Here is a 27,917-nt window from a genome sequence, read left to right as displayed (position 1 = left end):
TCAAAGTTATTGCTTTTGGTATTTTTCTGGACATATGCCCAGGAGTGGGGGTGACAGCTCAGTAGTAGTTCTGTTCTTTATTCCTCCTAGAACACCCTTCTTAAAAGAGCCTTGTTGCTTGCTTTCCTTCTCCTTCAATTTGTTGCTGAAAGAGTCAACTTTTCATGAATTTTGTTGGTATTATTATTAAAATGTGAACTTCCTGTCTTCCAAATTCCATTTGAACCACTATGGACTTACTTACAGCACAGTCTGTTCACTAGAATCTGGGTGCCACAAAGGCAGGGGTTTTTGAAGGTTTTGTTCATTTTGTAACTGAAGTGCCTAATCACACAATATGCTGAGTACCAAGAAATACTTGTCTTATGAATATCTAGTCTGACATCCACAAAGACGTGAGAAGGAGACAGGACAGATATTATGTCCATTTGCAAATGAGAAAAATGACATGAATCTTGGTTAAGGATCACTGTATGTTATCAGTAACTATTATTAGCATATTCAGCAAATATTAACTAAGTACATAATGTTCTTGGTGAAGGAGATATAGGTGCAAAATAACTTGTCACTACCTTTCTAAAACTTATAATAAAGTAACATAGAAATGAAACAAGAATTGTGTAGGTTTTGAAAAATTAACCAAAAGTGAACAGACAAAAACAAAAGCATCTGGGGAGAAAGGAGGAGAGGACTCAGGATAGTTAAGTGGTGAAGGCGAGATAAAAATCCATCAGGATTGTAATACCGCTGGATAAATACAGTTGTGATTCAACAACTTAAATACTAACCGCACCAAAGTTACTTCTTTTCTTTATCAACATATTATGTCTTTACTGTAGACTGTTCTCAAAATACTGCCTGAGAATTCATTTGATTTGATAATTCTTTATTCATTTATTTGACATATATGACTGTGCCTTTTTAAAGTGTGATTCTAGGAGCATCTTCATTAGAGTCTCCTGGATAATTGTTAAATGTGAAGATTCCAGTATCCCACGTGACACTTTCTGAAACCAACTTTCTGTCAATTTGCTTGATTAAAAAGCTTCTCAAATAAAGCTTTGTACACTAAAGTTAAAAAAATCCTTAGCTTTTCTAAGGATCTGACGTCACAAAAAGCTCTGTAGGGATACAGAGATGAGTGCAAGTTTGCAAATAATTCATTCTTTCATGCTCATACTGTTTTTTTTTCTTTTCCTTTTTACAATTCAGTATATAAATATATGCCTAGAAGTCACAGTACAATAATGAACTAGACTTTGTCCCAGACACTGAAGAACTAATATATGAGTAGAAAGGGGATACATTATGGGGATATAATGTGCTCAAAATAGAGTATGTAGGGTGTGCATGAAGCAAATAGTAGAGAGGGATTAATTTATACTCATGTATGACAGGGATGGGCTGAGACATTCTCAGAAAGGACTGGCTTTTAAACTTGAGCCTTATAGGGAGAAAAACAGTGCAGGGAGGTAGGGGATATGCAGCTTTGATGTATAGATAGGTAGAGCTGTAGGTATAATTATGGTTATCTATAGGTACAGCCTGCAGGTAAGAGAGAGAAATACAAGTAGTATTTCAGGTATATAGACAGCTTAGACAATGGCTTAGGCATAAGTATACTTATCAGTAGGTACAGCCATTGCATACAGGTGAACCTAGGGTAAATATAATAGTAGTGCAGTATAGAGAAAATGGAAATAATGACTCAGCAGAAGTACGACATCAGGTTACGGCAGTATTTATTTGGGATAGTATCTGGAGGCGGAGAGGAAAATTATTTCAATAGTCAGTAATGCGATTTGCACCTTCACGTCTGCTTCCATTGCGTTTGTTCCAGGTGCAGGCACAGACTCAGAGAATGCCCATCACCAATGACAGTGTGATAACAGAATTCATTCTCCTGGGGCTCACGGGTCTCCCAGAGCTCCAGCCTCTGCTCTTTGTGCTGTTTCTGGTCGTTTACCTTGTCACCCTCCTAGGCAACCTGGGCATGGTGCTGGTAATCAGACTGGACCCTCGCCTGCACACGCCCATGTACTTCTTCCTCACTAACCTGGCCTTCGTGGACTTGTGCTCCACCTCGAATGCAACCCCCCAGATGCTGACTAACTTGTTGTCAGTGAGGAAGACCACCACCTTTGCTGGCTGCTTTGCACAGTGTTACATTTTCATAGCACTACTCCTCACTGACTTTTACTTGCTAGGAAGCAATGGCCTATGACTGCTAAGTGGCTATATATATGCAGCCCTCTGCACTACAGTATGAAGATGTCCATGCGTGTCTGCCTTTGCTTGGCCACATTCCCTTATGCCTGTGGTTTCTCAGATGGGCTGTTCCAGGCCATCCAGACCTTCCACTTGAACTTCTGTAGACCAATAACGTCAACCACTTCTACTGTGCTGACCCGCCACTCATCAAGCTTTCTTGTTCTGACACTTATGTCAAAGAGCTTGCCATGCTCATATCAGCTAGCTTCAACCTCTCCAATTCCTTCACCATCATCCTGGTGTCTTATGCCTTCATCATTGCTGCCATTCTCAAGATCAAGTCAGCAGAGGGAAGGCACAAGGCATTCTCCACCTTTGGTTCCCACATGCTGGCTGTAACCCATTTTAAGGGACTCTCTTCTGCATGTATGTAAGACCACCATCAGAGAAGGCTGTTGAGGAATCCAAAATAATAGCTGTCTTCTACACCTTTGTAAGCCCAGTTCTCAACCCACTGATCTACAGTCTGCAGAACAAAGACATAAAACGAGCATTGAAGAGAGTCCTCAGATAAAATATGGTCACTAAGGCGGCAATCACCTTCAGTTTCCAATAAACCATAAACTCTAAATTCTTGGCTCAAATACCTTTGCATTTTATGATGAGTTTTCATATTCTTTATGGATATGTCTCAGATGTCCTCGGGTCTGAGAGAAAATGAGCTGCACTTATTAGTCTAGGCTCTTTCCCCTCAATGTTTTGTCCGTGGACCAGCATAAATGTGAGATCATACAGTGTTTCTCCTTTCCATTTGTCTGACTTATTTCACTTAACATAATGACCTCAAGGATCTTTCATGTGGTAGCAGATAGCAATTTACTTTTATTTTTAGGCTGAATAATGTTCCTGATGTTGTATGTGTGTGTGTGTGTGTGTGTGTGTATGATATCATCTTTGTATATTAATTTATTGATTGGCCCTTAGGTTGTGTCCATGTCTTGGCTGTGATGAATAATGTTGCAATGAACATGGAGCAAAATCATCTTATAGGTCATGATTTTATTTCCTCTGGATATACTTCTAGTCCAGAAATGCATTTATTGAAGCATACGGTAGTTCTATTTTTGAATTTTAAAGACACCTCTGTATTGTTTTTCATAGTGACTATACCAATCTGCATTTCCATCAGTAATGAGTTCCCTTTTCTCCACATTCTTTCCAGTACTAGTTATCACTTGTCTGTTTGATACCAGCCATTCTGACAATGTAAACATATATGTAACTGTGATTTTATTTCCATTCATCTCTTGGCTGGTGATTTTGAGCACCTTTTCATCTACTTGTTGGCCATTTGTATGTCTTCTTTTGGAAAAATATTTATTCAGGTCCTTTGCTTATTTTTTAAAAATTAAATTATTTACTTTTTAAATTCAGTTTCATGGGTTTCAGTTTTAGTTTTGTGAATATATGTGATTGCTCCTTAATTATACATGGTTTACAAATACTTTGGTTAAAAAAATATTTGCAAATATTTTCTCCCCAAACCATAGGTTCCCTTTTCATTTTGCTGATTTTTTCTCTTCTTGTGCAAAACCTTTAAGTTGAATGTAGTCTCATGTGTCTAATTATGTTGTTGTTGCCTGTCTTTTGTTGTCATACACAAAACACCATCACAAAGACCAAAAATTCAAAGAGTATTTCCACTATGTTTCCTTCTAGGTATTTTATCATTGCACATCTTATGTTTAAGTCCTTAATCCATTTCAGATTAATTTTGGGGAATGATGTATGATAGGAGTTCAGTTTAATTCTCTTGCATGTGGTTGTCCAGTGTTCCCAACACCATTCATCGAAGACACTAACCTTTCCTCATTGAATATTTTTGGCTCCCTTTTCATAAATTAATTGACCACATATGTAGGGGTTTATTTCGGGCTTCCAGCTCATTGGTAAATGTGTACATTTTTAAATGTCTGTCCCATACTGTTCTCATTACTACAGCTTTGTGAAAGAATTTGAAATCAGGGAACCAGGAAGTGTGATGCCTTTGGCTTTGTTCTTTCTGCATATCCCTTTGACTATTCAGGGTCTCTTGTAGTTCCATATGAATCTTAGGGTTGTTTATTCTGTTTCTGAAAAAAATGCTGTTGGAGTTTTATAGGGATTGAATTAAATCCATAGATGGCTTTGAGTAGTATGAACATTTTAACAGTTTTAACTATTCCAGTCCATGAACATGAGGTATCTTTCTGTTTATGTCATCTTCAATTATTTTCTTCAATGGCTTGTTGTTTTCAGTATACAACCTTTTGACATATTAAATTTATTTCTAAGTGTTTTATTGTTTTTGCTGCTATTGTAAGGTTGTTTCCTTTCTTTCTTTCTTAAATAGTTCATTGTTAGTAAGTATATAGAAATGTAACTGATTTTTACATGTTGCTTTTGTATCCTGCAATAAAAAAATAAATTTTTTTATTAGTCCTGATAGTTTTGGGGTGGACTCTTTAGGGTTTTCTATATATAAGGTCATATCTGCAAACAGAGACAATTTTATATTTTCCTTTCTGATATTGGATGCTCTTTTTTCTTTCCTAATTGCTCTAGTTCAGACTTCTAGTACTATGCTGAACTAGAGTGGTGATTGTGGGTACCTTTGTCTTACTTCTGATCTTAGAGGAAAAGTTTTCAACATTTGAATTGAGAATGATGTTAACTGTGGACTTGCCATGAATGGTCTTTATTGAGATATATTCTTTCTATACTCAATTTGTGGAGAGTTCTATCTTGAAAGAATGTTGAATTTTGTCAAGTGCTTTTCCTGCATCTGTTGAGATGATCATATGGTTTTTATTTTTCAATCTATTAATTAATATATCCATTTCTTCAAAAAAAAAAAACCTACTCCCTGTGGAGAAGGTGTATAATTATAATATGGCACAAATGAATTTGAATATTTTTTTCTAAAATTTGATATGTGTCCTTTATGCAACTGATTTAACTTCATTTGGTCGGTAATAATACAAAACATTATAGGATTTTTGAAGCTTTATTTTATTAATCTGTAATTTTCATGCAATAAAGTGTATTCACTATAAGCACAGTTCAATGTGTTTTGACAAATGTGTGTGCCCATATGACTACCACCACAACTGAGATATAAAACTTTTCATCACTCCCCAAATTTCCTTTTCATTTCTTTGTGGACAGTTTTTTTCCTTGCATATCCATCCCTTGTTAACCACAGATCTGCTTTACTAACTATAATTCATATAAATGAAATCAAAATATGCATAGCCATTTTTATGTAGGTTCTTATACTTAACAAAATGTTTTTGAGAATTATCCAGTTGTTGGTTGGACCAGTAATTTGACATATTTTCTGTTATTGAATAAAATTCCATTTTTTTTAAAAAAAATTGAAGTACATTGTGTTAATTTCTGGTGTAACAGCATAGTGATTCAATTTTATATATATATGTGCGTGTGTGTGTGTCTGTGTGTATGTATATATATACAAACACACACATTATATATATATATTCCTCTTCATACTCTTTTTCATGATAGGCTATTACAAGGTATTGATTATAGTTCCCTGTGCTCTACAGTAGGACCTTGTTGTTTATCTATTTTATATATAGTAGTTGTGTCTGCAAATCCCAAACTCCCAATTTATCCATCCACCCCTCTTTAGCCCTTGGTAACCACAAGTTTGTTGTCTATGTGTGTAAGTCTGTTATGTTCTGTTAACAAGTGATTTGTCTCATATTTTTTTTAGATTCCACATATAAGTGATATAACATGGTATTTTTATTTCCTTTTCTGGCTTCATTTAGAATGATATATCTGCAAGTCAAACCATGTTGCTGCAAACTGCATTATTTTATCCTTTTTATATCTGAGTAGTATTCCATTGTATACATATACCACATCTTCCTTATCTAGTCATCTATCAATGGACAGTCTAGTTGCTTCTACATCTTGGCTATTGTAAATAGTGCTGCTATGGACATTGGAGTGTTTATATCTTTTGAATAGGATTACATTTTTAAGATACACCATAATCATTTACCCATCCACCTGTTATTATACTATGGGTTGTTTCATTAAGTATCAGACTGTCTAAAGTACCAGGCTAATGACAGTGTGATTTCAAGGGCCAAAGACAATTCTTCCACCAAACTGACATAAACTCACACAGAACAGATATTATTATGACAGTTGAAAATCATGACTTTCTACCATAATAATGAAAGAAGCCTTGTTCTGTCTTCCTCACTTGATCAAAGCACTGTGGATATGAAGTCATCACCTATGAGTTACATTGCTAGACTTTTGTGAGTAGAAGTAATCATTTTCTCCATTGTGTTCCTATTCTACTTTGTAACTAAAATGTTTAGTGAATCTCACGCTATGTTCAATATTGTGGCCAAAAAACCAAATAAAGTTGTGAAGTTGGCATGAGGGTTAGAAGATCATAATAAGTAGTTTAGCAGCTCTTGACAAACCATGGTGCATTTACCTTTTAATGGAAGAAGCTGCTGCTTAGCTTTAGTCATGTATTTCCACACCAGAATGCAAGCCATGGGGAGTCAGATTAGTTCGATTTAAAAAAAAAATTCATAATACTGTAATTCACACAAAATTTGTCAGTTTGAAACATCATGTGAACAAAAACAAAACAGACTGGTGGGTGAAATCTTGCTCTATTTTTTCAATACATTTCCTTAGTAAATATTTATGGGCAACTTAGCATTTTCCCATTACTGTACTGAATGCTGTGTATATAGTGAACATGAAATCACAGTCTGCTATCCTCTTGGAATTAATAGTCTGGAAAAGAAAACAAATCTTGAGTGAAAAAAATAAAGTACTATACTTACAGTAAGATTGTAAGGAATGTCATAAAGAAACAACAAGGTAAGATAAGCTGGAATAATTGTGGTGGTGAGCAGGTTTCATTTGGGTAGAGAAATTGACCTTTAAGTCATTTAAATGATAGGTAGGCAAGAAGTTGAGGAAGTCCGGGAGAAACAGTATTCAAGGTAGTGACAAGAGCTGTGGGAATGGCCTGAGTCTGAAAGAGGTTCTCACAAGACCAATAACAGGCTAAGCAGACAGATGAGGGTGAGAAAAAATATCTAGAGGTAGATCATGGTAAAAGCTTTGATTCAATACATCATGGAAGGATTCACATGTCTTTTGCCTTCACAATTACACTAATAACTATTTAAGCATATGATTATATCATTATTATCTTTGTACCTCTTTGGATCAGAGGATAATTGAATACTTCATAAATAGGAAGAAAACATAGACATACTGTTTTTAATTTTAGCCTGTGTATTTTCATGTGAGTTCAACTAAATGAAATATTGCTAAATTACATGCTCACCAGATTTTCCATAAAATATTACTTTCCAACACTTGGGCCCATATACCTTAAACTCACTCTACTACAAGTTCATCATGATATCATGTCCAAATGATTTTACTTGCCTGGGTTTTATCATTTAACCACTTTATTCTAGATATGAAAGTCTTTTTAGCAAACAGTCACTGCAAAAGTAGTTTTGTAGAAGGCATTTACAAAGCACGATTCAGACAGGGAAGATATCATAGAAACATCCATGTCTATGAATTATGTAATCATTTTATATCTTTATTAATTATTCTATTGATCTGATTAGACTAACTGGTGATCCATGATGCAGAAATTCCATGAGAATAAACTCCTGATCACCCAAAGCAGTCAGCTCAAAATGATTACAAACTGATGCAATCCTACTGTGCAAATCCCAAGACTCCAATGAGTATGACTCCACATAATCACTATTTTCCTGTGGAGTTTTCTCTTACAGCAATGTTATAATTATTTCCTCAGAGTGTGTTGAAAATGCTTTAGGGGTAAAAGCTCCCAATTACCAGGTGGGTATAAATTATTCTCAGCAATTCATCACTTGGACCACTAGTGTCTCTGAGAGAATCTTTCCTTGGGATCAGGTAGGGATGAAAATTCTGACTTCTGTTCTTGCATTTTCTTTTCTTGTTTCACTTCTGGGTCTTCATCAGTAGGAGTCTAGTGACAACAAAAGCAGCTTTGAATGTGAGCTTAATTTCTTAGCCAGTTAAAATTATTCTTTATGTATTTCTTATTTAGATTGGTCACTAGAAAATATAACATTTTATTGGAATCATGTCTTTACACCAATCATTTTCCTTTACAAATAGCATTCTTTCCATCCATTCAATAATTTAACACACATTGAATAACCATATTACAGTAAGCACTTGACAATCTTTTAAACATTTTTAGAATAATACTGTTGAAAGAACAGTTCTCAAAAAATATTTATGGAATAATTCAAATCAGAAACAGACAAACTGAAGCAGGAATTATGCTCATCCTAGCAAAAAAAAAAAACATAGAACTTTATAAATCTCTCTTTAAATTATTGAGGAGAGAGGACTTAGGGGGAAAATTTACATATTAACTAAGAGATACATGACTAGTAATGAGGTTAGGATTTGTAACTACATAAATAAATGCAATAAATAATGGGAATTTAAAAATTATTTAATCAAAGTCTGATATTGAATAGATGAGGACTCTGAAGTCCACAGAGGAAAATCCCTAACAACAAGATAAAAAGACTGTTTTCTAAATGGAAAAGCACAAGAGTTTTTACTAGTTTTTACTACCATTGACTAGTACGAAGCCACAATGTGCAGCATGATCTAAATTAGGTTCACTGTTTGTAATCAGTCAATGTATCTTGCCCTTATATTTATGAGATGTTGGAATGGAGAGGTAGGAGGAAGGTGCCGGAGCTCATTATGGTAGAGTAGACAAGGAAGGTGCTCCTTCCCAGGGAAGTTCATATTCACTTGAGATGCATGGCTCCACCAACCACATGACTTAGCTACCATTTTCTTCATTGCCTACCTTAAAATATCACTATTTGCCCAGCTATTCTTGCAGACTGATCTATGTCTTAATGGCAAATTGAGGTAGTTTCTAGACTGCAACCGAACTTCAATAACCCTTACATATATTTTCTGTGATCCATTTCTTGGGTTCAATATCTCCTATTCTCCCACTCAATCCACTTTATGGGGCTACAAAATGGTGGCCCTAATTATGTGCGATAGCTAGTGAATGTGACAGAATTTCATTGTTATTCTGCTACATCAGACATATGCATGTCAATTGAACCCTGAAGAGGGAAAACTTTTCCTCAATAAATATTTAAATGAGTAGCATTTCAGTTACCAGTGACACTTGTAAAAGTGAGCTTTGCATTTTCATTGATTGATTTTTTTGAGGAGGAGAAGAGGAAATTCTTGGAACTCCAAATTTTCACCAAATATTGACCATGTTGACCAATTTACCATAAATGGCACCTCCGGTTTTTCGCTCAGTGATTCCAAATAAATTATGTTTGATGATTTTTTTCCTTGCATCTTTACATAATAAAAAAATAAACATCTATGAGTATCAATATCTTTGGGAATCAAATTCATTAGTATAAACAAATCTATGTTTTCTTTTTTGCCTAGTTATTTATTTTAATTCCAATCCAAAAGAAAGCAATTTTATATTGGTGAGTGAATTTAAACTATGTGGAGTTTTATTTCAGTTATATTTCTTGAAATAAAGAACACAGACTTTAAAAAACTCATTGCTACCTACACTGACTACTAATGTCCCAGAGCTTTCAAACTGGACACTAATGTCATAAGAAAAACCCTTTTAGAAGAGTGTTTGGTTCCTTACCTCCCTAAAGTTTAATTAATTTTTTTGTGTATGATATTTCTTTTACAGAGATCAAAATATTCATGGTTATTTTAAAGTGGATTCAGTAATCTCTCCAATAATTTAATATGAATTATTCAGTATTGTATGCTGGAAAAGGATTTAGAAGATTGAAAGAGTTACAGAAATAAAATTTTGATACTTACTGCATAAGTATCAAATAAATAAACAATATTTCTAACTACAAGGGCACATTGGGTGCAGTCAAAATTAAGTAGGGAGCTATCAAAGACATCTCCACAGCCATTAAACATGAGCCTCTGACACATCCCAGCAGCACCCACTCTTCAACAGCATAATCTTCAGTTGAATTTCTTTTAAGTATTCCAAAATCATTCAGATACTTACTTTCAGTGGGGGGGGGGAAGACTTTAGTTCTTATGTAACTAGCTTGAATTTATCATTGACATTTCTCAAAAATATTTAAAATTTTCCAACTCTATTTGTCATATGCACATTTCAGATCTCAAAGATTTTTATTGAGATATTGAGAATCATGTTTTCCAGGTACTTTGGGCCTTTAAAATGTGAACCAGGCAAGAAACTTAATTAGAGTGGTCTTGGGAACTGGGTCATGGATGGCAAGATTAGAGCTAAAAAAAGGGGGGAGGGAATCTTAGAGAGGCATGATTATTTTTTTTAAAGAACTTAATATGTACTAATTTAAAAGCAGAAATGATTAAAATGTGTGCAAATTTTATGAGCATGTTTAAAATATTTAGAGCTTGTCTTAAGGCATATCTACATTTAGGTTAATTTACCATGTGCCTTGTCTCAAATAGAAACTTAAGAAGCAACCATTTTGTTTGATGCAATATAATGAGCAAAGAAGAACTAGCACTTGGGATTCAGCTGTATAGATTATGTTTTTGAGGGTACAAATGTTTTGTGTCTACCTGTGACTTAGGTGCAGAGCTCTGATGTCACACTGTGTGCTAATTCCCTCAGAGTTCTTAGATCTTTCCTGCTTCTTTCTATTCCCTCTATATTTGTGGGGTTCTTCCATGTTCTGTATTTTTTCCCAAGGATTTTTTTTTGAGAGTGCAATTCCATGATATATTCAAAAGTGCTTTTGTTCCCTACTAGTGGTATTACTAATGAAGATGGTTTTCCAAGTAGTACATAATATAACTTCCTCGTATTTTGCTCAGCTGGTGAGCTGCAAGAATTCTAATAATGTCTGGTGCTCAGTGTAGAATTAGGGATTCTTAACCTTAAAGAGAACACTTAAGATTCTCCAGACTCATTGAATGAGGAAGCTTGGGAAAGGATGCATATTCTTACCCTGCTCTGTAGTTTCCCAGTTACATGAACATATAAATGGCTCTGAGATTTCCTGCAACAACAACAACAACAAAAAAAAACATTTTCTCTCTCTCTTGCTTCTTTATTTCCCCAAAACTAAGTATTTTCCAAACTTGTTTTTTACCATAGATCTATTTTGTTGCCTAACGTCCATTTGTTTTTCTAAACAGTTTTGAAAATAACTCATCTAAAAACTTAGGTGACAGCAAGCTTCACATTTATTTGTACCCATTTTCCCCATTCCTAATTGTACTTGCTTTATATCAATTGCAGGATTCTTCTAAAGGTAAAATAAAGCAGAGTAGCGTAATTGTACTGTAAAACTGAAGTGCCTATGTAAACAAGAGGAAGTACTATTAACAAAACACAGTCTTTTCTTCTTAAATTGTAGAGTGTGGTTGCTGAATTTATATAAAAGAAAGGATATGAAACAGGCAGATTAAATTCTTTTATATTTTATCATCTTTATTTTTGCCTGTATTAGTTGTTAAATGTAATATGATGACCAAACGAGTGCTAATATTTACTGGCATAGTTGCATAAATTTAAAGATTAGGTAAGTGTCTTTAAGCCATTAAAATGGAAGATTTGCATATACGAAGTGTATGTTTTCCAAATGGACTCATCGTTCTGGTGAAAGTGCTCTGGAAAGAGCATTTCTGTCGTTTATAAATCCCAGTTCTCTAATTATTGTACTTTCCTCCCAAAGGCCAAAGCTATAGATTTAAGCTGCAAATTACTTCTTTTTCAAATTAACAGGGAACTTTTGTTCAAATGCATCACCATAACATGAATGTAACACACATAAACACATACATTCCAAAATAATTCAAAAATATGCTACCTTGTAGCTATCAGGAGTATTCATACTTCTTGGCCTGTTTATGGAGACTGTCAATTTGTTTGGCTACTTGCCATTTTAAAATGTTTTAGTTGACACAACAGATCAACCCTACACTGATATGGGATATTGTCAATTTCTCTTGAAAGCTTTCTGCCTCTCATGAACCCTTTACCCTATCTAAAAGTCCTCCTTATACTTGTCCTTCTAGAAAAGTCTTAGTTATCCTTCAAGCCCTAGTTAAAGGTTATCATTCTGTGATCCATATCCTGATTCCAGAGCACAATTAATTACTGTGTTCAAATCTTGTTATTGAACTAATTACTTCTAACTTTAGTTTTCTCTTCATATATCTCCTTCACCATGAAGGCACCACCTGATCTTTCAAGTCAAGCACTGTTACCAGTTATTTTTAATTCCCTTGCAAAGTGATTTGCACACACATAGTGTTGACTGTTCTTTATATACAAAGATTATCTTATTATAATGACAAGCTCCTACAAGATCATAAAAATATTACAAGATCAAAGTAGGTAACTTCTGAGGGTACTTGGTTCAATCTCTAGGAATAGCTTAGATACTGCAAATATAATTGGTGAATTGTTCTTTGAATCTCAGTGGATCAAGCCTACAGATTTCTTTTGTTCTGCTCTGGTTAAAGATAGGTTTAAAACTTGAATTATTTGCCAACACTATATTTGATAAGTTTCACATAAAAATAATAATAATGAATTCTGATATCTTTTTAAAATTGGATGTGTAAGATCTTGGAACACAGTGGCCAACATTACCATACAAGTAAAAGTCAACTGGCCTTTGTGTCTGCTGACACTTTAGTCTGGAACAGCCCTCTAGTTTCCTTCAGTTCACTCTTATACCCAACCCACTTTACACACTTATTCTCTAATTAGTTCCCATAGGCATTCCAGTTGTGATACTTATCTTATTTATTGTATAGCTTATAAAATAACACATGAACCCACTGAGGATCCATAATGAAAATATATTCTCCAGACTCCTGGCACAAGAATTTCTCAGTCTATTCTTTCATTATAATCGATATTATCTGGAATGATAATTTTATCTGAAAGTGTAATCCTTTCATTATAATTAATGTCACCTAAACTCTATACTAAGGATAACTCTATCTCTCTCGATTAGTTTCTTTTTTTGGGGGGTGGGTTGAAGTAATTACATTTATGTGTTTATTCTTAGAGGAAGTACTGTGGCTTGAACCCAGAACCTCATGCGTGCTACGCATGCGCTCTACTACCTGAGCTGTACTCTCCTCCTGATTAGATTCTTTTTATAACTTCTGGGCATTGTAAGTCTGTAACGAAGGTGGTTGAACTATTTATATGTGCTGTCAGAAAATTTTGAGTCAAATTTTGTTCCAACAACAGCTCAAATTTGCCAGCTGTTTTTGTATGCTGTAAACTCCTTAAACATTTTCTGGGATAAATGAAAAATAAATTAATTAATTAATAAGTGAAGAAAACTGTGGTCTAAGTTTGGCCACTTCCCTTTTCCTCTATCCAAGTTTCTCTTGCTTTATTCACACAAACTCTTCTGAGTGAAAATTCCTTCATGAGTAATTCATATAGGACTTTGTTATTTCCAAATCTGGATTATTTATCTTTGGTCTTTTCACATAAGAATACCACAATCTCCTGTATTTTTTGGATATAGTAGTAAAATAGGTCCTGCAGAATTTTCTTCAAATCTCTATAATTTGAGCTCTCTAATACAGCAAGTAATGAGTGTGATTCTCAAAGTTCAGACTTCTAAATATGCACACACTGTTAAGATCTGCAAAAGTGTTTTCTAGCACAGTCACTGTTTTGTCTCAAATTGTTCCTGGGATCAATGATAAAGCCCATAATTTTGTAGTAAATCATAGGTGGCAGTTAGTGGTTCAAACGATTTTAAATAAACTTTAGATCATAATTCCCTCCTTCTCCAACAAGTTGGAGTCATAGGAACCATCCTCTTTGGGAATCATCTGCACATTATATACCTAGATATTACAGGCTATGACCTTCTTAAAAGTCCTACTTCCTACAGCTCCTGACTCTGTCTAATCGCTATGTGTGATGGTAGTTGAAAGTAGAAGAAAAAGAGAGAGAATGAGAGAGAGAAGAAGCGTATGATGGACTTCTCATTCACTTCTTAATTTATTTTAATTCATCTAAGTGAACAATGCCGGCACCTAAGGAAATGGTCAGAAGAAATTCCAGCTTAGTGACTGAATTTGTTCTCTTGGGATTAATGGATCGTCCAGATCTTCAGCCCATTCTTTTTGTGCTGTTCCTGGTGATCTACTTGATCACTGTTGGGGGGAACCTTGGGATGCTGGTCCTGATCAGGATAGATTCTCGCCTCCACACCCCTATGTACTTGTTTCTTGACAGTCTGTCCTGCTCGGATTTGTGCTGTTTCACTAATGTGACTCTCAAGATGTTGATGAACTTCTTATTAGAGAAAAAAACCATTTCCTATACTGCTTGTTAAGTCCAGTGCTATTTTTTCATTGCCATGGTTATTACTGAGTATTACATGTTAGCTGTAATGGCTTATGATAGGTACATGGCCATCTGTAACCTTTGCTTTATAGCAGCAAGATGTCCAAAGGGGTCTGTATTTGCCTGATTGCTGGTCCATATGTCTATGGGTTCCTTAGTGGACTGATGGAGACCATGTGGACACATCAGCTTGACCTTCTGTGGCTCCAATATCATTAATCATTTTTATTGTACTGACCCACCCCTTATCTGGCTCTCCTGTTCTGACACGTTCATTAAGGAGACCTCCATGTTTGTGGTGGCAGGATCTAAGCTCTCCAAATCCCTTCTCATAATCCTCATCTCCTACATCTTCATTCTTATTGCCATCCTGAATATGTGTTCTGCTGAAGGTAAGCACAAAGCTTTTTCCACCTGTGGGTCCCATCTGGTGGCAGTGACTGTGTTGTATGGGACCCTGTTCTGCATGTATGTTAGACCTCCCACGGGCAAGTCAGTCCAAGCAGTCCAAGATCATTGCTGTTTTCTACACTTTTGTAAGCCCTATGTTGAACCCCATCATTTATAGTCTGAGGAACAAGGATGTGAAACAAGCTTTCCAGAAATTGATCAGAAGAAATATACTTTTGAAGTAAAATTACAGTGCATCTTTCTTTAAATATTAAATAAAAGATATTTATGAGAACTGGATACAACTTTAACTGCATTTACAGAAAAGCCAATTCTAAATCCATGATGAAAATCTATATTCTAGCAACAAAACAGTAAAGACATAGGTATAGAAGACTTACAGTTTTACACGTGATGTGTGAGTGCATTGTGTGTAAAAGACTGGGCATTAAACGTGTCGATATGGGGGATCACTTCTCTTTCTTTACATACTTTGGTATTTATAACTTTATAGGTTAATTTTACATTATAAAATTTATACATTCTCATAGTAAAACATTCAATCTCTAGAAGAATATACGGTGAAAGAGTAAAATATTTCCTTTTCTCTGCCTTACCCTGATCTTCTATTGTCACGTCTCAAAATTACTATTAAGAACTTCCTTATATTTCCAGGAAAGTTTCTGTATATCCACAAACCAATGTATGGTATGGCCATATACATATACCTATATACACAAAATTGTTAATACACATGTTGACTATCATGAGCTAACTTTTAGTGGTTTTAATTCTGTATCATTTACTATGTAGAGGCTTTGATTTAATGGTTTAGAGGATGTGGCCACAGCTGCTGTTGACCTGCCATCACCTCTGGGAGACAGAACTTAGGATAACACCCTCGTGTCCATGACTGACATCCATTTATTTCCCTCTACCTGTGACAGTAATTTTCAATAAGACTGTGTTCCTCTTTAAGTCCTAACAGGAAACAAGAATCTTCAAATAATTTATTTTTCAGATATTAACTCCTGAAGCAGGCAGAGAATGGCAGGTACAATGATTTAGGTCTTGCCTCAGAAGGAATTTTGGCTTCTGTAGAGTTTATCAATAACATTCCAGTCTCCTAAAGCCTAAGCTTTTCATGCCTTCTTTCATCCCTGCCTTTTAAACTATTTTCCAGGATGTGATGGATATTTTCTATTTATCCCATAGTTCAGATTTTACCCACAATTGTTTTTTGTCACAACTAGTTATCATGAATCCAATTTTAGAATTAATTATTACTTATCTAGAAGTATTTTAATGCTAAAGGATGCACATACAAGTTGATTTTTTTAAAATGTTAACATTTCAGGTGACTTTGAATCTACATAGCATAGGCAAAGTTGATGAATGTTTGCCAATTACCTATAATGAGTCAAGTCCTGCTCCAAGTGCCAAGGACACTTCAAGGAGCACTAGGATTGTATAGTTTTATGAAACTGCAAAGATAAAAATCAATACAATTTGCTAAGTGCTAGAGTATAAGAAAATGAAAGGGCTGATGCTCTAGAGGAATCAATTCATTTTGAGTAAATTAAAGATCATCTTATGAATGTACAAGGCAAGAATTTGCTCATCTTTTGTGCACCTGCTCCAACATATGCATATCTCCCAGCACAATGTTATGCCAGACCAGGCAGGATCTGACCCAAACAAGTGTCAGATGTTACACTCAAAGGAAAAGGAAAGGACACAGAACTGTAATGTCTCCCAACTGACATATTTTTCTCAGTTGTATTTCAAAGCATCCTTTCTCTCTTACAGCTTATTTTTGCTCAGCACTTCTTGCAGAGTAACATTCTCATATTCGTTGATTCTATATTATCCCATATGATTATTTCCACCTTTCTACTGCTAGAGCTTGTTATTTAAATAAATTTATTTTGAAAGTCAGGTTGTCTTCAAATTCTGTTCAAACACAAATAGGTAGCTATTCTTGTAACTTTTAACATTCAATTAATAGTTTGTCAGATTCTGCTTAAAGAAATATCTGGAGATATATTGCTTTTAAGCACACACTCATATAAAGTTGTGTAAAATTATTTCAAATGTTAACTCAAGGTCCATGTATCTATCTTTACCACCTAGCTTGGCTTGACACCAAATAAAGGTTCCCTAATGATTGTAGTGTTAAAAAAACATAAATGAATGTCCATTTTGAAAGTAAACAAAGTGCCTCCATTTTTACATATATAAGAAAACTTTTTTTGAATGGACCAATAAGTGACTCGAAGCATATTAGTTACAAGCCAGCAGTACTGCTCAGAAATACAAGTGCCCCATGTCACTGGTACTTATGACCGACACTAGCAACATGAAGCCCGTGTTTTTGCACACACGCACACAAGTCTCAGGTAAAAGAGGTTTTTCACTAAGTACTTTCATGAATTGAGTGGCTGGCATTAGACAGTCTGTTTTTCAGTTCCTACTATGCTGTGCTGGCCATAGAATACACATATGCTCATGAAGTACCTTTTCTATTAATGAATTATTTCAGTAGACCCTGGGTTTATACCCCAAAATTAGAAAATTGCCTTATTAATGATAAAGTATTTCATGAAGAATGTTAAAACCATCTCTTACATACTTGCTCTTCTCTTTTTAAAGGTAAATCTTTTGGATTCTGCATTTATTGAACAAATTAAGCAATGTGATAATGGAAGAATTTAAAAACAGAATATTTACTAAACTTTTCTAAGGAACAATAGTTATGATATGATTGTTTATATTTTTCTTTCCACCTATCTGAAAGATCATGACTCTAGTTGGTAGTTTTTCTAATGAAAACTGATCTATGTGTATTTAAAAAATAATTGAATATTTCAGGGAATAGTAATGCTATAAGTCTAACATTTTTATTCATATATCATATATTTTATATTGAATAGTGGACATCTGAAGAATGTTTACATTTCACACTCACACATACATACATGAAGGAGAGAGAAAGAATTAATATTTCCCAAAGATCAAGCACTGTTTTAATATATGTTGTCTCACTTAACGTGGTCACCAATAGTATTATCTCAATATTATAGTTTCTCTTTTAAAAATGAGCCTACAGAGACTACGGGTTAATTATTAACCTAAAATCATGTAGCTTAGAAAGGAAGGCCAAATGTATCTGGTTTCAAAGGTTACTGATTATTTTTCTTATAATACCATCCTTTTTCACTGTATTTTTTGAAGGGGAAAAACTATGTCATGAAAAAAACTATCCTTTTCTGTCTTCCAAAAATGCTGTTGATCAGGTATTTGCTAGCTGCATGCACCCTGAATGATACAATACATTGTAAGAAAACCTCCTGTTTTATAATCTAATAGCAAATTTTGCTTGTTGAATAAAGTGAGCTTTATAATCAGATCCTGACTCCATCATTTATCAGCTAAATTAATAGTTAAAAGCGTGAACTCTGAAATCAGATTTCCTGAGGAGGTTAGTCAACCTCTCTCTGCCTCAGTTTTCTCCTCTATAATACATCTATATAGGGAAGCTGTGTGGAAGAAATGGTTTAATACCTAAAATACTTAGGACATTGAATGTTACTTAGTTTTCCTTCAGTAAAAGCTAACTCATTGCTATTATTAACTAAAAAATCACTTCACCTATTTGAGACTCATTTTCCTCTCACAGATTTCTGTATTTCTCCACTGTTACATTTAACATTTTTAAGATATAATACCCTTAAAAGTTTGGTTATTTAACTAAAAATCTGTGTTCCCCATGCAGTAGTAAATGCTGTAAGGTCAGATGTAATGCTTGAAAGCAATTATTTCTCTATTGCTTAGTCTTGTACAATAGTCTGTGCTCCCTAAAAAATAGAGAGATGATAGATAGCTAGATAGAAGTATGGACAATTTTTACAAAGTGGAGATTGTGATATGACTTACAAAGTGATGGGAACTAGAAAACTTGAAACACACTGATGGAATCTTAAAAGTGTATAGTTTATTCATGCATAATAAATCTATTTTTATTTCTTTAAACAGAAGGATTCATCTGGAAGTGTTCAGAATAAGTCAGACAAGAGTGAAGTTTAATTTCCTGTGGTTGACCAGTTGTCCAATTTTGCAGCTTGTTGTCTTTGTCTTGTTTCTGTTTATTTGTAGTATCTTTATTGTGGAAATATTAAGCCTAACTCTGGGGCTCACACCCTCATGTTGTCTCTTTGCCAAGCTGCCAACCTCACACATTTTGGTTAACTTTTTATTTAAGAAGGTCATTTCCTTCTCCAACTTACCTGAACTGTATGACGTGATCACATTCCTGTTAACTCAGTATTTTGTTCCTGTTGCCCTCTGTGATAATGAAATCTACATAATTACCTGCAATTCATGCAGTTATAGCTTTGAATCCAAAACGTGGTGCATTGATATGGCCACCGTTGCCTGCGTAAGTGGTTCTGTATAGACTTGTTTACCGTCAGAGTTGTTATCTCCAGAGCTGGCAACGTGGAACATCATTATGGCGGCTTGCCACTTTGTAGCTACTCAGACCAAATAAAATTTTTATTTACCAGAGACCATATTGGAACTATAGTATATGCCTAGAAGTATACAGGAGCCTCAAATTAGCATTTTTAAAACATATTTTCAATACTTTAAATCTCTGTAAGCCAGAGAAACCTCTCTGCTTTTGAATCTTATAAACATGGCTAGGTAATGATGCCTCCTGGAAAGAATCAATAGCAAAATTAAAATACTATTTTTCTTATATGTTTGTGACTCTTCTTTAAAACTTAAAAATAAGTAGAAAAAGAACTGCAACATTTGAAAATATGAAGAAATCCAAAGTTGAATTACTACATAGATCTTTTTTTTTCCAGAAGCATAAAGAATGACTATATGAAAAATTTGAAAGGTTCATATTTGATCATGTTTTTATGTATGAAGTATTATAAACATGATGTTTTTATTTGTCTTTCTTGATAGGAAGTGACTCCTTATTTAAATAACAGAATAAAATCTTATGAATTTTCAAAGAATGTTCAAGTGAGAGTCAAGAATAATAGCTATGTAATTGACTAACTGCAGAATCTTTGGTTCTGAAGCCTTAATTCCTCAATTTATAAATCTTATCTGTCTTGCAGTCTACAAATAGATGTCCAATGGTAATTCAATTGTGGAATGAATTTTCCTGATTTTAGCAAATCAGAATGCATGTGAAGGTAGCCATTGATTTGGGAATTGCAATATATTTAAAATTTATATTATTTTGATGGCCTTGGATTGGGAGATCTATTAGAATAAAGTGGATTTTTTCCTGGAAGACTTACTCTATTTAATGAACTTAATGGCAGCCTGTTTCACCTGGGCAAGACTATATTGAGGACAAGTTTCCTCTTATTTCACACCTCAGTCAATAGAAATATCTTAATGTGCTTGTGGTCACATATTAATTTAACTCAGCTTAAAACAAAGTCATTAAAGTTTATCAAAAGCAAGACACTGTAGGTTTTAAGAATGATTAAATATATGCATACTGCCTATGAAAGTGATGTTTATTCATTAAAAAAACTCACAACTATTTTACCATGAGACTTGCTAGGGTAAGAGAAAGAGTTAATGTATTTTAAAAAATTGTTTTATGAGCACAGAGGAAGAAAAAAATAATTCTGGCTAAGGCTTGTAAGGTAGATCTTCCAGAGGAGATAACTATGGAGCTGGGCTTTGGAAGTTGTGTAGAATTTTAAAAGGTAGAGGTTGGGTGCAAAAGCATTTTCTAAAGAAAGAGGCAACTGATGGAAGGAGAATAGCTTGGTTGTGCCTGGGACACCAATTACAGACAAAAAATCCAGAAGAGGTGAGGCTCAATAGTAAACTGGATCACACGAGGAGTGAAGGGAGAGCTTTGTCAACATAGACTTAATTTGGTGTAGATAGGAACCATCAATACTCTCTAACCTGAGTAGCACCATGAGGGGCATATAACTTTTTCATTTTTCAACATGTTTTAACATGTTCAACATGAGAGACAAGAATTCTGTGAAGAGCAATGCTTTCTTTTAACCTGAGGTAGACAGTGACTGCATAAATGGCCACCATTGTTAATCAAGTAAATAACAGTCTCCTTCGCAGACCATTTTTAGTTCTCTCCAAGATGTCTAACTTTTTCCTTCCATCGAGGGATTGATATTAGAAAAAATAATAAATTATTCACTTATCTATTTGTTCTTACTTCTTTATTGCTATTTTAGCACCCAATTTCTTTACAGATTTAGTGTTGTGCAGTTTCTGATTATCAAGGTCCTGAAGTGTATGGTCATGAATCACCCTTGTTTCCCAAACTGCTGAGCAGGAGCTGAGTTCCACTAACTTCTCAGGGGAAAAAAAAAAGAAAAGCTATCTTCAAGGAACTGTTAATTGGCAGAATTGATTGCCTTCATCCTGACTTTTTTTTCCAAAATACCATAGGGAAAAGGAATCAACCTTATAAATACAAGCAACCATTTCCTTCATTTGTAATTTTTGAAGGCCCATTGGTTTCCTTACATCTTTATAAGGAGGGCTGTCCATTTTGTGTGTGTTAGGAACTAGCTTAACTAGTGTATTTATACAATTTCTTATTTGCTAGGAATAAATGCATGGTTAGAGATAGTTAAAAAACTACATAGAAAGGTTAGAGTTAATTATATGGGAAGTGCTAATGCTCATACTTTGAGAATTTTTATTTCTTCTAAATACTAAACAAAGGAAAGGTAGAAACTAAAAATTCCATGTGGCTTTTTTTGCCTCACACATGGTCAGATATTTACACACATTCTACCTTTTCAAATCCTCAAAGAAAACCCCTGGGACAACATTTCCAAGAACACTGAGACTTACAGAGGTAAGTTGTCTGCACAATTACAGAGCTTATGTGCAGCACAGTGGTGATTTTTCAGATGAAATCTTGCCAGTTCCAAGACTTATGTGTTGATTTTATGAGGTGAATGTTAGTATTAAGGTGATCAGAAATATTTCACTACAAAATATATATTTTTTAAATTTTGGAAAAGCACCAAGATACAGTTGGGAGACCATTTGTAAAGAAGGCAAGATTGAAGAATAGGATATAAACACACAAGAGGGTAAGATGTGATGGCTCAGTGTCCTCTGCTGGGAGATGAGAAACAAATAGCGAGATATTCTGCAGGGAAAACCAAACACACACACTGGAGCAAGAGGTGAACTGCTTAGAATAATATGAAGAGGAAATAGGCAGTTCCTTGAGGTGGTTCCAGGGAATAAGAGAGAGAGATAAGAAACAGGAGGGAGGAAAAATAAGAGAAACTGGTGATGTGTTATGAAGCTGGGGATTAAATATGGGATCAAATACTATAAAGCAGCCAGGGGAAAAATCCCATGTTAGGGTGCAGAGGGGAATTTAGAGAATAAATGTCTAATGTTTAAATTTTATTTTTTTAATTCTTTTTGTAACAAGTATTATCTTTCACCTGTGTTCCATAGAATTGCAGTGTGTGTGTGTGTGTGTGTGTGTGTACATTTTGGATGTCTAAATGGCATGGAATGGATAGAAAAGAAGTTGAAGGCAATTTTGAAAGATCTCAAGAGGCTAACTTCTGGGCTACCTAAGCATTGTCATCCACAGCTTTTTAAGTGAGTTGTAGCATGGTCCTTGAGTGTAAACTCTGAGGGATTAATTAAATTTTAACTAACAATTATCACTTGATGTAGATTTAGCTTGTATAGCAGTCAGACTTGTGGGAGTCTTGAGCACTGATTGCATTAGTTGGGTAATAGTTTCAATTCCTACTAGAGTGAAAGAAAACAACTTAAACAAGTTAGAAGTTCAGTTCTCATTTACATGAAATTCTGAAGTTCAGACATGCCATGATTTTAGGAGTTTCATTCTGCTTTTTCCACCATCCCATCCGGATGATCTGGGATGGCTTAGCACTCCACCCCTATTGCAGCCAGTGGTAGGCAGACAAGTGGAAGAGGAGGGCAAACCTGCATTATAAAGGGACAGATACAAATTGCACATTTCTCTTTAGTTACCTTCTCTTGTCTGGGACCTACTGTTGGGTGGTAGCAAATCTAGTTTGAGACTAACCAAAGAAAAGGGAAGTTGTTGTGGTTGTCTGCTTTGTTTACTTTGGTTTTGCTTTGTTTCTTAACTGCTGCCCCATAAAAACCAACTCTGGATCCAAGGATCGAAACTCATACAGGTATGGGGGAGGTACTGCTTCTAGTTTAGACTCTGCTCAAATCCCAGCCTGTGGGTCTGTCCTGTCACATGACCCTTCAATCTGTTCTCACAGTGAAAGCAACATGCTGGACTAAGGAATTTCTATGGTCTAATTCAGGTCCTGCAACTGAAAAAGTAACTTTGTCAAAGTTTATTGAATTAACTAGAAAAATGTTAAAAAGACTTTTGAAAGTTTTCCTGTACATTATATTGGTTCCCATTCATGATAAAAGGTTTGCAACTGTTCAGCTTTTCAAAGATTTATCTTTTCTTTTATTTTTTCCCCCAATTAGCACCTAGTCATTGTAAAATAGGAATACGGAGATTTCACATATTACAGAGGTGAATTAAGGTATATATTTTAATTTATTACTTAGTGCCTTATTACAAACAAAATAAATGATTTTAACTGCCATGTCCTGGAAGAAATAATTGTTATCAGAGAAAGAACTTTTGGTATAATATTCTTGACTGCTAATTAAGTTATCTGGTAAATTCAATTAGATAAGTGGTGACTGTCCATTTGTTTATTGGCACTGAGTGGTAAATCTGGGATGAGAAATTTGATGTAAGCTTAAGTAAAATGTGGAGAACAGACAGAGTAGAAGTGGAAATGAGTAAGAAATGTAGTGACAAAAACCAAAAAGATAAATAGACAAAGAGAAATAACAGAAAAATTAACAAAGAAAAACAATTGAAGTAGTTGAATGACAGACACCCAGCATCAGTTTGAGCTTATTTGCTAGTGTTTAATTAGATCTAGTTTTAATCAAACCACTATGTCTGGGGTCTCTTAGGACAAAGACAAGTCATAGAAAATGAAAGCAAAAAATTCAGAGAAAAAAAATAATGTTCTAAGATTCTGTGAATATTTTTTGCCACTTAAAAAAATCCTGTGTTGATCCAAAGTTCTCATTTTCCATTGAAGAAAATTATGAGAAGAAACTTCACTTCAGTGACTGAGTTCATTCTTTTGAGACTGACCAGTCACCTGGAATTGCAGATTCTCTTCTTTGTGCGGTTTCTGGCCATTTACGTGACCACGGTGGCAGGGAATCTTGGCATGATTGTCCTCATCCGGGTCCACGCATGGCTGCACATGCCCATGTACTTTTTCCTGAGCCACTTGTCCTTCGTGGATCTGTGCTTCTCTTCCAATGTGACTCCAAAGATGCTGGAGATCTTCTTATCAGAGAGGAAAACCATCTCCTATTCTGCTTGTCTGGTGCAGTGTTACTTCTTTATTGCCCTGGTCCATGTGGAGATCTACATCCTGGCTGTGATGGCCTTGGATCGGTACATGGCCATCTGCAACCCTCTGCTTTATGGCAGCAAAATGTCCAGGAGCGTGTGTGCCTCCCTCATCACAGTGCCTTATGTGTATGGGGCACTCACTGGTCTGATGGAGACCATGTGGACCTACAGCCTCGTCTTCTGTGGCCCCAATGAAATTAATCACTTCTACTGTGCTGACCCTCCACTGATTAAGCTGGCTTGTTCTGACACCTACAACAAAGAAACATCAATGTTTGCTGTGGCTGGATGTAACCTTTCCTTTTCTCTCCTCATCATCCTGGTTTCCTACCTTTATATTTTCCCTGCTATCCTGAGGGATTCGTTCCTCAGAAGGAAGGTGCAAAGCTTTCTCTACCTGTGGCTCTCACCTGACAGCTGTCACCATATTCTATGCAGCTCGTTTCTTCATGTACCTCAGACCACCCTCGAAGGAATCCGTGGCACAGGGGAAAATGGTGGCCGTGTTTTATACCACTGTGATCCCCATGCTGAATCCCATGATCTACAGTCTGAGGAACAAGGATGTGAAAGAGGCTCTGATCAGAGAACTGTTCACAGGGAAACTGCTTTCTAAATAAATTTGGGCGCTAATTTTAGTTAAACGCTTTTGTTTTATATGTCTTATGACCTTCTCTTAGATCTTAATACAAACATAATTTGTCCAAATCCATATCCTTTTCTTGAAAGGCTGGGGGAAATTTCCATAGAGAAAATTTAACTAAAAGGAATCTGAGTATCAATGTCAACTGTTAAGAATTTTGAATTCTCCAGGAAAACTTTGCTTGTTGAGACCCAAAAGTAAAGACCTGTACATTGATGGATCATTGCCAGTAAGAAATTCAATTTACCCTCTGGGAAAAAAATATTAAAGCTAGAATTGTATTTTATCTTTGGAAGGTTTAATCATACAGTTTTAGCTGTCTCTTAATGGGGATTATTCACTTTAACATGTAGCCAATAACTTAAAAAAAAAAAAACACTTTTGTACAACTTTACTAAATAAACGTGCCTTCCTTACAGCTGAAAACCAGCATTACACTTGAAATTTCAGGGTGGGGAAAATTTCCCCCCTACCTCATTTGAGTTCTTTTGACTAGTCTAATAATTAAGTGGACACAAGAAAGATAAATATAATGAAACAATTTAATTCATATGCAAAGTGTTGTCATAAAAAAAGTGACCAAAGCAAGCTGTTTACATACCATTTTTAGACAAGACACCATTATTTGTGAAGATTTAATAAGACCAAGGCGCTTGTGCTGGGGTACTGAAGTAATGAAGAAGTCACGAGGTTTGTTAGACAGCTTTCTGAGGCCTGGATTCCCTTACTGTGGTGACAAAGATGCTCTCTATCCTCCTGCTATGGAGGATACCTTTATGTGGGAGATTTATTTCCCACATTTGAGGAAAAGAGGAGGGTCAGAATTTTTTTTAAATAAATTTTTTTCACTACCTGTTTCTCAAGTAACTTTATTTCAAAGTAACCAGCATGCAACTGTGGTTCATCTTGGGGTGCCCTTCTCTGAGCCCCAGCAAACTCATCCAGTCTACAACACAAGTCTCATCTCATTTAACTCATCTGCAGCTTAATTCTTGGCCCTCCTTCCATTAAACTCAACTCTGGCCTGAAATACACCATAGCCTTTTTCCCCTGGGAAGCATGCTTATCTTGCCATGATATATTCCTGCCTATTCTCTTTGAACTCATGAAGAAAAACAAAGAAAAAATATTAATTGGTCAAATTCGTATTTCTTATAAGTCTGAATGAAGAGATATACAGTTACTTGATAATGCATTGAACATGTGTCTAATACTAGTATATCAACCCATGATGTGTGCAACTATAGTTATAATAAAATGTCACCTCACATTTGCAGAGCACTTTGTAAATTCCATGGTCCTTTCCTTACCCCCACTCGATTGCACAGAATATGAAGAGTAGATGATATTTATTTTCAATGGGAACCATGTGAACAGAAATATTTTTCCTATAAAGACAAAAACCTTGCAGCTCAAATGTTAGACTGACCACAGAGAGTCAAATCCAGTACCAGCTCTTCCAGTCTTGTAGGTGTGGGTTTTCTGGGTGCTGATGCAAACAGATCCCTTGAAGGTGATTGGAGCTTTAAGGATAATCAGCTGCAGGGAAGATGAGAAGCCAGCGATGAGGTGCACACAAGGTGAGTGGTGAGAACAGAGACCCCTCATGGTGCTGGGGCTGTTGAAGGGCTCCCATCTCTGCACCAGCAGAGTCCACGAGAACAACAACAAAGCCAAAGTAGTCTGTTTAGGCTTTGACTGATGGAGACGTTAAAAATAATCCCATCTGAAAATTTAAAACAATAATTGAATTATTTTGTCAATTTGAGGTTTAGATTTACACTGCTTTCATGATCTGTCAGATCCTAAGCTCGAAAAAAAAAAAATTGAAGGGCTCCTTGTTTAGGAAACACTGCATGGGACTGGCACAGACATACACAAATACATGTCAAAGGAGTGAACTCTTAGCCACTCAGACCTCCAAGAATTTCCATAGAGAAAGCTCCTGTTCCTGCAAAGTTTCAGGAAAATAAGGAAAAAACATAGGTGGATACTCTCAACTTCAGATATTTGCATTACTTGATGCAAATTATGGCAAAAATACACTTACTAGTTGAAAGCAATAAAGGTTAAATTTAAAACTATGAGACTATAGATTGCAATGTACAACCAGAACTTCAGAGGAAACCGACAATTTAGAATTGAGGAAAAACTGGGTTTGTCAGGAAAACCAGCTTCCAAGAAGGAGAAAAAATAGGTGACTATACACACACACATGCACACACGCACACACACATATAAATACAGACGACATAGAGCAATAATACCATATAATTTGTGGGTTCAAAAAGATATAACTGACTTCCTGGAAAACAGTAGATTATCAAGAAGGAGGAAGTGATGGTAGCTAAGTTTTTTTTCTTTAATCTTTGTATTTTTAGGATAGTAAAAACATTGGGTATCTTTAGATTTATTAAGGTTAGTGTGGGTGTTAATCTACCAAATAGTATTAATGAAAGATTAAACATGGAATCTATCTAGCCAAAATTCGGGAGAAAGATGGTCAGTAGATAACACATTTATAGTGTTGACTATGTGCAGAATGATATTCAAAGCTCTTTACAGACTTTTTCCCAGATATTTACAGATGTTTTGTCAATAGTCATCAGAACAACTGAGACATGTGATGTTACTGTCTCAATATTAAACTCAGAAAACCTGAAACAGAGTCATTAAATGACTTGCCACAGATTATACAG

The 27,917-nt window shown here is 35.2% G+C and overlaps 1 protein-coding gene and 2 pseudogenes across 1 annotated transcript; all 3 read left to right on the top strand.

Annotated features, from left to right (window-relative positions):
* Positions 1-559: 559 nt before the first annotated feature.
* LOC116661792 lies at positions 560-2,802 on the top strand (annotated as a pseudogene).
* Positions 2,803-13,715: 10,913 nt separating this feature from the next.
* On the top strand, positions 13,716-15,330 carry LOC102507224 (annotated as a pseudogene).
* Positions 15,331-24,252: 8,922 nt separating this feature from the next.
* Positions 24,253-25,798, top strand: LOC102507502 (olfactory receptor 5M8-like). Its single transcript, XM_014566435.2, is given in 2 exon segments — positions 24,253-24,933; positions 24,935-25,798. Coding segments are annotated over 2 exon segments (939 nt in total). The 5' UTR covers positions 24,253-24,255; the 3' UTR covers positions 25,196-25,798.
* The last annotated feature ends 2,119 nt before the right edge of the window (positions 25,799-27,917 follow it).

This window comes from Camelus ferus, chromosome 36, assembly GCF_009834535.1.
Source record: "Camelus ferus isolate YT-003-E chromosome 36, BCGSAC_Cfer_1.0, whole genome shotgun sequence".
Lineage (NCBI taxonomy): Eukaryota > Metazoa > Chordata > Mammalia > Artiodactyla > Camelidae > Camelus > Camelus ferus.
This window is presented reverse-complemented; position numbering and strand designations above follow the sequence as displayed.